This window comes from Rhincodon typus, chromosome 7 (assembly GCF_021869965.1).
Source record: "Rhincodon typus isolate 14 chromosome 7, sRhiTyp1.1, whole genome shotgun sequence".
Classification (NCBI taxonomy): domain Eukaryota; kingdom Metazoa; phylum Chordata; class Chondrichthyes; order Orectolobiformes; family Rhincodontidae; genus Rhincodon; species Rhincodon typus.
The window spans coordinates 47,345,353-47,359,237 of NC_063338.1; the positions used below are offsets into that span (position 1 = coordinate 47,345,353).

General features: G+C 40.5%; 1 protein-coding gene across 2 annotated transcripts in view; it reads left to right on the plus strand.

Moving 5' to 3' along the window:
* The first annotated feature begins 8,187 nt into the window (after window positions 1-8,187).
* The window catches only part of erich2 (glutamate-rich 2), a 161,305-nt gene continuing 155,607 nt past the window's right edge, over window positions 8,188-13,885 (plus strand). For both annotated transcript variants that reach the window (XM_048599422.1, XM_048599423.1), the window contains exons 1-2: window positions 8,188-8,326; window positions 8,406-8,442. In XM_048599422.1, the coding sequence (XP_048455379.1) occupies window positions 8,319-8,326; window positions 8,406-8,442 (45 nt within the window). In that variant the 5' untranslated portion in view covers window positions 8,188-8,318. The remainder of the gene's footprint in view (window positions 8,327-8,405; window positions 8,443-13,885) is intronic.

Genomic DNA, 13,885 nt, shown 5'->3' on the forward strand with positions numbered 1-13,885 from the left:
ACATGGTAATTATAGATATATAAAGCTCTGATCCTATAGTTACATTACTAAGTACAAAACCAACTTTGTTATGTATTCATGTCCATGAACTCTCACAATCTTTCTCGTCCAATTTAAATCTGTCCACAATATGCTATTTATACTCAGTGATGTGCAGGTCTGTGACATCATTGCAAGGTTACTCCCAGATTCTGAAGCCCGTACGCAACAGTTTTGATCATTGAATGCACTTCAATGTGCTTCCTTTGTTATTAACTATTGGTTATCTATTGAAATAGTATACAACAGGAAATGAGAGTTTATCATAATAGTCATCACGACTAATCAGAATAATATCTCCAGGCCAGCAGGGGAAAGCAAGCCAAGCCAATACAAGCAATTCCAACAATTCATGTTGTGGGAAAATCCAACCAGGTACCAATTGGAGAGTTGGGTGTAGGGTTGGAGTCTGGAGTCTGTTGCATCTTGTGAAGGAAAAATAAATAATTGAATAGTTTTGTAAATGGTTCTATGATTTAACGATTCTACAAAAAGAAGAAAATGGGGAACTGTAACATTTTCTGTGGAAAATTCTTCTGGAAAGCTGACTGATTGTGCCAGTCTTTTATATGAGAATTTTATTTCAGTTAGGCACACTCCATAAAACTTGTACACAGCTGAATATTAGCTCCCATATTTATAGAACCAGTCCAAATCCAGGTAATTCTTCATTAATGTATCCGTTACCTGTTCCCTCAATCCATTATGTCTCAAGCATTTTTTCAGACCATAGTAGATCATAACAGGTTCTCCTTTTTTGTTTTAGATTAATCAATCTATAATAATAAAAACAAACAAAATATACAAAATGACAACACGTATTGCACATTAAATTTCCAAGCATACTTTTCCCAGCATGTCCAACTGTTTCTTAGCATCTGCTGCTTTATATGAAAAATAATCAAATAGCTGATTGCTGCTATCCACCCATTTTAATTTGGTGATCTCTCCATTCACCATAATTTTTCAAAACTGCAATATTGATCCTCTGTAATTTTGCACCCATACATTTCATCAAGTGTACTTTATCCCTTATTGACTTACTATCAACATAGCACTCAATGGTATTCCTGCTGATTCCCATTTTAGAAATTCTCCATATTTTTGTTAATAATAAAACCATATCTACCACCTCACCTAGAGTGACTGTCTCCACCACTAAGGTATTTTTTAATTACTGTTCTGATCTTTTTAGCTTCCTAGGCTTAAGGTCATTTACCCCTCTTTCCTACAAGAATAAAATGTAAACCCTCCTGCACTTGACAGAACCCATTACCGAGATTTGCAAAAGAAGTAATACTAAAAACAATATGTTCCAGGCATCTCCCAATGATGGAAATTTCAAAACACAATGTTCCACTTAGTTTTTCATTTTTTGGCCAATTAATATCTCTTATCTTGGGATTTTTCAGAGCTGTACTCATCTCTAAGACTTCAAGTCTGGCATCTGTCCTTATTTGTTTGCCCAGTAAATTCAGTTATCCAATTTGACTTTACAATTCTTCCATTACAGTTTTGGAAGATGCTGCTTCTTTTTGTGAGGTCCTACTTCAACTAATAGCATTGCAGCTCACATTTTCAAAGACGATTGCTGATGCAAATTTACACTTAATTCATTCTGTTTGATATCCAATCCAATGTATTTAAAAGACCCATCTGTCTGACTTCTGATTTTGAATTCTGCTTTAAGCTCACTTATAACGTTGTTTTCAAAATCACTCCTCCCACACCACAAAAAATAATGAACTTCATCAATCATAACACTGCCTGGAAGTTGCCCCTTATGATGCGAGTAAAATATTGCAGGGTCTGAAATAACTGTAGACAATCCAATTTTTAAAACTTAGACCTTACTGAGAAGTACCAAACACTTGAGGTATCTTTAGATCATATACACATTTATTTAACATCCAGAGTGTCAGTATGCATTTGGTGCTTCATTTAGAGGAAAAGAAATATTTCCCACTTAAGCTGATCTCCCTGCAAAAATGCAGTTTTAATATCAATTAACTTATATTCCCAAGCATTTGTTCAATCTCAGTAATTGGAAACTCAGGAACTGTGAGATATCATTTCCATGTTATCCTTTGAGTTTGGACCTTGGTTCACACAGTTCTCTCTCTTTTCATCTTGTTTTTGAAAAGACACGTCATCTCTGCAAACTGTAATGTTTTGTTTGCCATCTGATTGTGTTTGTTTGGAATTAAGTCAATATAGTTTCTTTTTTTTTTAAACGTAGTTTTGGATTATAGCTTAGCTTGTTTAGAAAGTATGTTTTGCTTATAATAAACGAATTAGTTTTGAGTTTATTAAAGAAACCTGATTAAAAATTGCTTCTATTCTGGATAGCAGTAATAAAGGTAAACAATTTGGCCATTTACGTGATTGAATTAAAATCTAAATCACAACACTTATCCTTCCTCCCCTTCAAGCATTTCCATGTCATTCAGACAGTGCCATTGATGTTTGCTGATTTCATGACTCCATGCTATTCAGACAATGTTGCTCCCTGTTTCCTGCTTTCACTGTTTCATGCAACTAGACATTATGCAACTCTTTGCAATCTGCTCGAAAGCATTCTATTCGGCTATAAGCAGTTCTCTTTGCAACATATGCTACAGCCTTCCAATCAACCACAAACAGCCCTTTTTCTATGTCTGCAAAGACATGCCCATCAGCCATTAGAATGCCCCTATCTGTTGTGTACATGAAAGCATGCACTTAAGCAATAAGATGCTCCCTATCTGTTGTGTACCTGTTGGATGTGGAGATGGCCTGGTGAGGCAGACTACCTGGGTCCATTACAACATGTCGCTGTACTTGGAGTGAGAGCACAATTACTTGTAAGCATTATTTAAATCCATGTTGCTATAATAACAAAGTAACAATTACTTACACTAAGGTGGATAAAGAAGGGCTACTTGCTCGGCACATCCTGACTTTTTGCCCTTGGGTTTCTGAAGGGACGTGTTCCTCGATTGGGTAGGAGTTAACTCAGAAAGCTAAGTTAATTCGAGCAAGTTGTGGTAGTATTAGGATATAATTTTATTTGTTAACTTCTGGCTGTACCAGCATTTATTGCACATTTCTAGTTGCCCTTGATAAGGTGATGGTGAGCTGCCCCTTCTTAAACTACTGCAATCTATCTGGTGTATGTGCACTCACAATGCCATCAGGAGAGACTTTCAGGATTTTTACCCAACAACACTGAGAAAATATATTTCCAAGTCAGGATGGTGAGTGGCATGGAAGGAAACTTGCAGATTGCAGTGTTCCCAGGTATTTGCTGCCCTTTCCCTTCTAGATCATAGTGATCATGTTTTGGAAGATGTCTAAGGAGCCTTGGTGAATTTCTACAGTGCATCTTGTAAATGGTACACATTGCTGGTCCTAAGAATCAATGGTGGAGGGAGCAAATGCTTACGGTTGTGGTGCCAATCAAATGGGCTGCGTTGACCTAGATTGTGTGAAGCTTCTTGCGTGCAATTGGAGTCACTCATCCAGGCAACTGGGGAGTATTCCATCACATTCCTGTCTTGCGCCTTATAGATGGTGGACGGGCTTTAGGAGTCAGGAGGTGAGATACCTGCTGCTGGATTCCTAGCTTCTGACCTCCTCTTTTAGCAATAACTAGCCCAGTTCAGTTTCCAGCTAATGCTAACCCCAATATTATTATAGTGAGGGATTCAGTGATTGCAATACCACTGAATGTCAAGGGTTGATGTTTGGATTCTCTCTTGTTGGAGATCATTGACTGGCATTTGTGTGGTATGGATGTCATTTACCCTTTGCCAAGTTGGATTAGCCACTTAGCAATTCTGGCTGAAGAATGTTGCAAATACTTCAGCTTTACCTTGTGCATTGAAGTGCTGGACTCCTTACTGAGGTTGTGGAAATTTGTGGAGCCTCCTATTCCAGTGAGTTGTTTAATTGTCCACCATCATTTATGATTGGATGTGGCAGGACTGCAGAGCTTAGACATGATCCATTGGTTGTGGAAACGCTTAGCTTTATCACTTGCTGCTTATGCTCTTTGGCATGCAAGTATTTGTGTTTTGCAGCTTAACCACATTGACACCTCATTTTTAGACTGTTAAGTACACCTGCTTTTGAAAGACGTCCTGTACTGTTCATTGAAGCAGGGTTGATCCCTCGGCTTTATGGTAATGATAGAGTGGGCGATATGCTGGGTTATGAGATTTTCGAATGTGTTGCGAACAATTCTGTTGCAGTTGATGGCCCACAGTGCCTCATGAATATCCAGTCTTGTGTTACTAGACCTATTCTCGTAAGGGGAGGTGATGGCCTAGTGGTAATATTGCTGGACTGTTAATCCAGAGACCCAGGTAATGTTCTGGGGACCTGGATTCGAATCCTGCCATGGCAGATGGTGGAATTTGAATTCAATAGGTATCTGGAATTAAGAGTCTAATGATGACCATAAATCCATTGTTGATTGTTGGAGAAACCCATCTGGTTCACTAATGTCCTTTAGGGAAGGAAACTGCCATCCTTAGCTGGTCTGGCCTGCATGTGACCCAAGACGCACAGCAATGTCATTGACTCTTAACTGCCCTCTGGGCAATTAGGGATGGGCAATAAATGCTGGCCTAGCCAGTGATGCCCTCATCCCATGAATGAATAAAGGAAAACAAATTCAAATCTATCCCATTTAGCATGGTGACAATGCTGCCTGAGGAAAGGGGTATTTGAAAACAACAACATCAGATCTGACACCAAGATCACGGTTTGCAGAACTGTGGTGGTTCCCAAGCTCCTGTACGGCTCTGAGACGTGGACTGTCTATAGCAGACACTTCAAGGCACTGGAGCAGTACCACCAATGCTGCCTGTGCAAGATCCTGTGAATCTGCTGGGAAGAAAGAAGTACGAATGCCGGCATCTTCGATCAAGCCAACATCCCCAGCATTGAGGCACTGACCATCCTTGATTGACTGCAAAGAGCTGGGTACCTTGTCTCCATGACCAACATGAGATTCCCCAAGCTAGTGCTTGAAGCAGCAGGCAAGCCCCAGGTTGACAGAGGAAGATCTTCAGTGATACCCTCAAGGTCTCACCAGTGAATTGTGACATTCCCACAACACCTGGGAATCACTGGCTTAAGATCATCCAAAATGGAGGTGGAGAATCTGGGAAGACATCGAGCACCTCGAGACTTGCTGTCAGAAAGAAAGGGAAGCCAGGTGAAAACAGCAAATGGAGTGCACTGGCACACCAATGCCCAACTCACCCTTTCGTGCGATCACCACCTGCCCCAAGAATAACAGAGCCAGTGGTAGCTGCGTCGGTCTGTACAGCCACCTACAGATTCACCCTGAGAGTAGAAGAGAGTCATCTTCGTCTGTGAGGGACTGCAGATGATGATGATGAGTGCCACACAACATAATGGAAAGTATTCTCACTGTGAAGACAGGACATCATTTCCAAAATACTGTGTCCTGGTCACTCTTACTGATACTGTCATGGACACATGCATCAGCAGCAGGCAGGTTGGTGAGGATGAGGTCAAGTATACTTTTCCCTCTTATTAGTTCCTTCATCACCTGCTGCAGACCTAGTCTTGCAGGTGTGTTCTTTAGAACTCAACCAGCTTAGTCAGTCATGTTACTACCGAGCCAATCTTGGTGATGGACATTGAAGTTCCCCATCCAGAGTACATTCTGTGCCCTTGCCAACCTCAGTGCTTCCTCCAAGTAGTGTTCAATATAGAGAAGTACTGATTCATCTGCTGAAGTGGAGGTGCAGATGGGCAGTATGTGTAATCAGCAGGCCATTTCCTACCCATATTTGAACTGGTGCCATGAGACTTCACGGAGTTGGAATCATTATTAGAATCTTAGGGCGTCTGCCTCCTGATTGTATACCAGTGTGCCACCACCTCTGTTGGGTCTGTTCTGCTCATGGTGCAGAAAATAACCAATGATGAGAATGTGGTGTCTGGACATTGTTTGTAAAGCATTATTCCATGAATATGATTACGCCAGGCTATGCTTGACTATTCTGTCACACAGCTTTCCGAAATTTGATACCCATCCCATATGTTAGTAAGTAGGTCTTTGCAGGGGCAACAGGGCTGCTTTTGCCATTGTCATTTCTGGTGCCTTAGTTGATGTCAGGTGGTCCATTTGGTTTCATTCCTTTCTTTAGACTTTGTAGTAGTTGATACAACTGAGAGACTTGCTCAGCCATTTCAGAGGGTAATTAAATGTGAACCACATCACTGTCAGTCTGGAATCACATGTAGGGTGGAGGTTTCCTTCCCTAAAGAACATTAGTGAGTCAGATGGGTTTTTAAGCAATTTACAGTGGTCAGGGGTCCAAATTGTGAGGGAAAACTACATATGTGTATTCTTTTCAAATTGGAAAGAACTCAAATGAGAGGTAACCTTATGACAGTGTGTCATGTAGTTAAGGGTATATGTAGTAAAATAGATGGGTTGTATCATTTGTGACTTTGGCTGAGACTATTTCAATTGTCTGCCCTAAGTAGAAATCTGATTGAAGATAAATAAACAGGGATTTGCCAGAAAGATGGAAAAGGGTTTGAGGGACAATATCACTTTAGGAACATGGAGAGTGGAGCTGGATGTAGCAGGCAATGGAAAGTATTGGAAAGGTTTGGGTCAGTGGGCAAGAAGGGCAACATGAGAGGCAACTGAATAGATTGTGACAATAGATGCTAATTTTGGTGACAAACAAGTGCATTAGCACCTTTTACTTGTTGTTCCAAGTGAGGACTGAGGAATTATAAAAACTAAGAGGAGGAGCAAGCAATTCAGCTTCTTGAGCCTACCCCACCATTTGATAATATCATGATTGAAGTTTAATAAGATATCTGATATAATGGAAAAGAAGTTGTGCTGATATCTTTGCTTTCAGAACAGTCCTACTGAGTGATTTCACTAATGCTTAATGTCTTTTAACCAATTCTGATGATCGTTGGCTAAAAAATGCTGTTCATCAGATATAATTGCTCTTTCAACTAGAAAGAGAAAAACAGGAGCAGACCAGAAGGATCAATTTTGAGAGGAGAGAATAAAAGTTGTACTTGAGATTAGGACTATGGATAGCAGACATGAAGAAGGGATTCAACAGATCAACAGCTGCAGAATTGCCAAAAAGGCCAATGGCTAGGCAACTGGGAAACAAAGTGGAGTGATAGGTGATTTGGAGTAATGATTTACCAAGATTGGGTGCAGAAGGAGGTAGGGCAATAGAAGGATGTGAGCTGTGAAGATACAAATAAGTAGTTGAATATAACCTCATCAGTGATTGAGATAAAGAGATCTGTGGGGCCACCTGATATTTGGTTGTATTCTTTACCTCCCTCCCTCAAACTCTCCATTGAGCAATTCCTCATCCTTGCGTAATTACAATTTCTGATTCACTCATTTGCCCTGTAATTGACCTCATGCGCACACCACATTCCCCTTCCCCATTGAACTTTCATTTCAATTGGATACATCTATTTATATTCACGGGCATAAAACAAGAAGTGTGGATGCTGAAGATCTGAAAGAAAAGCAGAAATTGCTGGGGAAACTCAGCAGGTCTGGCAGCATCAGTGGAAAGAACCCACAACTAATGTTTCGTTTGGAGTCCTTCAGTTTCTCCAGCAATTTCTGTTTTTGTTTATATTCATGGCCAATTACATGTATCTTTTACATGCATGGCACCTGTTGTGTGCACGATGTGGAGGGCCTCTGGGTACCAACGTAGCAAATCATGTTTATTTGTAAAAGTAAATGGTATAAATATACATAATATTCTGCAAACAACTAGAGTAATGATTGATATGTTAATACCGTGACATTACACATTTCTGTACGCATTGTGGATGTGATTATTTGAATGGCGGTGCAGGCTAGAGAAGCTGAAACGCCTACTCCTGACCCATGTGCTTGCACGCTGTTGTGCAAAACAAAAAATGAAACGATGCAACCGGTCAATGGGAAGTACGGGGAGTAATGTGCAGCAAGCAGGCAGCCACAGCCCAGGCTATCCACACGCACGCACTGGAACTTGGCCCGCAGCGGTTGCCCTGGAGACGACGCCGCGGTTACCAAGGAGAAGGGTTTTTTGTGTGTGTTCCGGGAGCCTGGGCCGGGCTGATACCGGGCGGCAGCGATTTGAAACCGGGCTCCATTGAAATGGTTTCCTGAGACGTGACGATCGCCCGCGGTCTCTGCCGACAATCCCGGTTCCCGCAGGGCCCACAGCACCTCCCGTCGACTGACGCTTTCGGCCACCGTGAAGGGGATGAGCAGGTGAGTGTGTGCCTCGAGAAACGGTTGGCGTTGGTCATCTTCACTGTCCCGGCGCTGACCTTTTCACTCGTTCTTTCAGGTCATGGGACATGGCGGAGAGGTCTACTTTGTCCAGGGTGAGTGCCTGATCATTTACCGCAATCGGTCGGAGTGCGATGGGCAGGAGACTCCCTGCTTTGTAGGAAGACCAGCGTTTTAGTGTTAACTTTTTCAATAAAAATATTTGACATAAAATTTATAAAGGTACACGACACAAGTTCAAAATTGTCATTGCATGACGTGCAATTTTCTTTCAATATGGTATTGGCACCCTGGAACCTCACTACACTTGACAATTACATATTTAGACCATCTAAAACAAGGAAAGGCTGGACTTCACCTGACTCCAGGCCCAAATGACATGAGACCACTTGGAGGAGACAGACTGGCACCATGCTCTCCCTGCAATACCCCGATGCCTCACCTGATATATCAGACATAAACTGCTAATATTTAAGGCTGAATTTTCACAATGGATACAAAGCTATGGGCCAGACTCCTGTGTCCGGATGAAAACTGACTTTAAATTTTTTAGTGAGTTAGTCCATAATTAGCATGATGAGTTTGGTCCTCCCAAGCTATGACAATTCTGTCACTTTGAAAATGTTATTTTGTACTTGGTTTTTTGACAAGAGTTTGTAAAGGCAGAGGTATGCACATGGCTACTGAAGATGGCCTAAGTCAATAGTTTAGGAGGCCTTTAGGTTTTTTTTTAAAAAACAGTTGTAACACTGGAAGTGGAATGGCCAGTTCTCACAGATCAGGCTCTCTAGTTTTTTTTTAGCTGTAGCAGTCAGAAGCTGTTTGGGTCCCAGAAGGGTTGGAGCTTCAGAAAATGATTCCTAGTTGCTGCTTTCTCTGACATCTCTCTTGATGTTGTTTCCTCCTGGATTTGAGAACTGCAGGTAAGAATCTGTGTCTAACTTTACCTTTTTGCCAAGGGGTATATTTATGGGATGTTACTATATTAAAACAGTTATTTAGTAATAGGTACTGTATCTATTATTTGGTTAAGTTTCCCAACAGTTGTTATTCCAAATTCCTCTTTCTTTTGTTTGTATTTTAATTATGATGTTTAAATAAATTGTGTTTTGCTTAATGTGGAGTAGTTTGACTGTTGCATCACATCTGGAACAAGCACATCACATCTACCTTTAAAGTAAGAAAAAGTTAAGGTCTAGGCTACCTCCTTAAAATATTTTGAGGGGATCTGGTCTGGTCCATAACAAATTGGGAGATTGTCCAGGATCGAATTCTATAATTCCAATTTGCGTTTAGGATTGTTCGACTCAAAGATGGTGACTGGTAGGTGTTGGTGTCTTTTATTTTGGGTGTTGAATTCGGTTGGGTTCAAACAGGGTTTGCCTTAGGTAGTAATGGCACTTTCAGTCACGAAGAGTTTTCTGTGGGTGGAAGAAGTGACTTTGGGAGTTTTACAAAAAGTGAGCAAGGCAACGTTGTTGGAATTGGAGGACAGGCTGGCGTTGGGGTTGCCTTTGTCTGTGAGAAAAGGGAAAGTAATTACAGCAATAGCTCACCCCTTAAATTTGCTGGAAATGCCATTGGAATCTTTGGAAATGGCTAGAATTCAATTGAGATGAGGCAGCTTGAACATGAAAAGGAAATTAAACAGTTTGAATTATGATTAAAAGCTGAAGAAAGAGAAAAGGAAAGAATAGGCCTGGCAGAATAAAAAGAAAAGGAAAGCATAGCCCTCGTAGAAGAAAAGCAGAAAGAGAGAGGGAGTTCGAACTTCAGAAGTTGGCAATTAGACAGGAAAGTTGACTAAAAAGGGCAGAGGGCTTAATGAGGAGGATTGTGATGATGAGCAAATCCATTGCAGTCAAAGGGCTGCTGGGGATCTGTTTAAATATGTCCAAGCACTGCCAAACTTTGACGAGAAGTATGTAGAAGCCTTTTTCGTTTCATTTGAGAAAGTAGCTAAACAAATGAAGTGGCTGATAACCTTGTGGGTTTTGTTGATCCAAATGAAGTCGGTAGGTAGAACTAATGAGGTATTTGCATCACTATCAGAGGAGGTATCTGGGGAGTATGAGGAGTTGAAGAAAGCCATCTTAAGTGCATATGAGCTAGTGCCAGAAGCCTACAGACAACATTTGAAGAATATAGGGAGGGACCCTGGTCAAACGTACATTGAGTTTGAAAGGATCAAACAAAGTAATTTTGTAGGTGGATAAGGGCATTACAAATTGATCAAACATATGACACTCTTAGAGAGATGATTATTTTGGAGGAGTTCAAACATTCACTTCCTGAAGTAGTGAGAACTCGTGGAAAAGCAGAGAGTTAAAACTGCAAGATTAGCAGCTGAAATGGCTGATGGTTATGAGTTGGTTCATAAATCAAAGTTTGGTTTCTGACATCGATTTCAGATGGACTATTGCCAGAAAGCGTGCTAATATGCGGAAATCATTGTGAGGTGAGAAGTTCCCCATTACATAAAATGAGGATGGCCTATCTGATGTAAAGTGGAGAAGTGGTGGTAGAAGTACTTGGCGAACTCTCGGCTCCAGGAATACAATTTGTCTTTGGTAATGATACAGCTGGATCACAAGTAGGAGTGCTGCCTACTATGGTTGAAAAGCCAGTGGAAAATCAGGCAACTGAGGTATTAGAGAAAGTTTATCCTGGGATTTTTCCTGACTGTGTGATAACAAGGGTCACAAAGCCTCTGGTTGAAGCAGGAGGAGACATCAAAGAATACAGATAAGGAAGGTGATGTAGAATTATCAGAGACGACCATGTTTGATCAAATAGTTGAGACAAAACAAGAACAGTGGATATTTTTAGTTTAGAAACATTAACTGAGTTACAACAGAAAGATGAAAAACTGGAGCAATTGTATCAAAAAGCGTACACAGAAGAAGGATCTGAGTGTATTCCAGAATGTTACTATCACAGAAATGATGTCTTGATGAGTAAATGGAGACTATCGCATATTCAGGTGGATGAGAAATGGGCAGAAGTTCATCAAGTTGTATTACCGGTGGGTTGTAGAATGGAGGTATTGTAGTTGACACATGACTTTCCAGTAGGAGGTCATTTGAGAGTGAGGAAAACTCAAGCCGAAATACAAAAGCATTTTTATTGGCCAGCACTGCATAATGATGTAGTTGAATTTTCAGACATGTCATACGTGTCAGGTAATTGGAAAACCTCAGGCAGTGATTAAACCAGCACCCTTTAATACCCATTCCTGCATTTGAGAAGCCTTTTATAAGGGTCTTAATTGACTACTTAGGACTGCTACCTAAAACAAAAAGTAGGAATCGGTATTTGTTGACAATGATGGATGTGTCCACTAGGTTTCTAGAGGCTATTCCTTTGTGCAATATCATAGCTAAAAGGATTGTAGAAGAGTTACTCAAATTTTTCACTAGATACGGACTAGCCATAGAGATACAATCAGATCAAGGATCAAATTTTACATCAAAATTATTCAGTGAAGTTATGGGTGCTTAAGAATAAAACAATTCAAATCTACGGCGTACCATCCAGAATCACAGGGAGCGTTATAACGGTGGCATCAAACTTTATCTTTTGTGACACCGAATGGACTATACCAATTTAAAATCTTGCCATTTGGTATGAAAAATGTGCCAGCCACCAAAGACTAACCAATAAAGTCATTTCAGGATTACCCAACTGAGTGGTGTACATCGACAACCTAGTGATTTCTAGTCACCCCTGGAAGAAACATTTGCAGCATTTATCGGAAATATTTGATTGACTTCGGAAGACAGGCTTGGTGATAAACCTGGTTAAGAGTGAATTTGCAAAAGCCCAAGTCACATTCCTGGGCCATGTTATTGGACATAGGCAGATGGCCCCACGGAATGCGAAAACAAAGGTTATTGGTGAGTTTCCCATACCATCGATGAAGAGAGCAGTACAATTCCTGGGATTGAGTGGGTTTTAAGGGAAGTTTGTGCCAAACTTTAGCAGTGTAGTTGCTCCGCTGACTGACTTATTGAAGAAGTGCAGAAAATTTCAGTGGATGGTGGACTGTCAAAAGGCATTTGACAGCCTGAAAGCTGTGTTAACCACTGCTCCAGTATTAGCCACACCTAATTATGCAAACCCATTCAAGGTGGCTAACGATGTAAGTGATGTGGATGTCAGTGCTGTACTCTTACAAGAAGATGACGAGAAGATAGAAAGACCTATTGGGTATTTTTCCAGAAAATTGAATACTCTTCAACAGAAATATTCCACGGATGAGAAGGAAACCTTGAGCGTGGTGTTGGCTTTACAATATTTCAACATTTATATTTTCAGTAACGTACCTGAGACAATTGTACATACTGATCATAACCCATTAAAGTTTTTGAAGAAATTTAAGGACAAAAATTCCAGACTGTTTAGATGGAGCTTATTATTGCAGCCATTCAATTTGAAAATTTTCCACGTGGCAGGACGAGAAAATGTAATTGTTGATGCATTGTCGCAACTTGAATGAAGAAAGACTGAGGCGTTCGGTGGCAGGAGTAAACGGACTGAAATAGAATGTAGTAGTGAATGTTTGCATGATTAGAGTCAATGTATATGTATTGTTGTGTACTAACTGAGTAAGACTAAGGGTTTTTAAATGTAGCCATCTTTGTATATTGATGGCTATTTTTTAGGGGGGTTGCTGCCACTTTAAAAAGGTTATTTTGTCCTGGGTTTTTTTTTTTGAAGAGAAGTTGTATAGGCAGAAGTATGCAAGTGGCTACTGGAGACAGCCTAAATCAATAGTTTAGGAGGCCTTTTAAGTTTTTTATTTTTAAAAACAGTTGTAACAATCGAAGTGGAATGGCCAGTTCTCTCAGATCAGGCTTTCTAGTTTGTTTAGCTGTAGCATTCAGAAGCTTTTTTGGGTCCCAGAAGGGTTGGAGCTTCAGAAAATGATTCCTAGCTGCTGCTTTCTCTGAAATCTCTTTTGATGCTGTTCCTCCTGTATTTGAGAACTGCAGGTAAGAATCTGTGTCTGAATTTACCTTTTTGCCAAGGGATGTGTTTATGAGATGTCACTATATTGGAACAGTTATTTAGTAATAGGTACTGCATTAATTATTTGGTTAAGTTTTCCAATAATTGTTGTAGAGTCATACAGCATGGAAACAGACCCTTTGGTCCAACTAGTCCATGCCGAATGCAATCGCAAACTAAACTAGTCCCATCTACCTGCTCTTGGCCTATATATGTCCAAACCTTTCCTATTCATATGTCCATCCAAATGTCTTTTAAATGTTGTAATTGTACCCGCATTCATCACTTCATCAGGAAATTCATTCATTCCATGCACAAACCGCCCTATGCGTAAAAAATTTGCCTCTTATGTCTTTTTTATATATCTCTCCTGTCACCTTAAAAATGTGCCCCCATCAACTCTATACGTCTCATTTTATAACATCTATTAGGTCACCTCTCAACCTCCTACACTCCTGCAGAAAAATGTCCCAGCCTATTCTGCCTTTTCTCAAACCTTTCCATATCCTGGTAGATCTCTTCTGAACC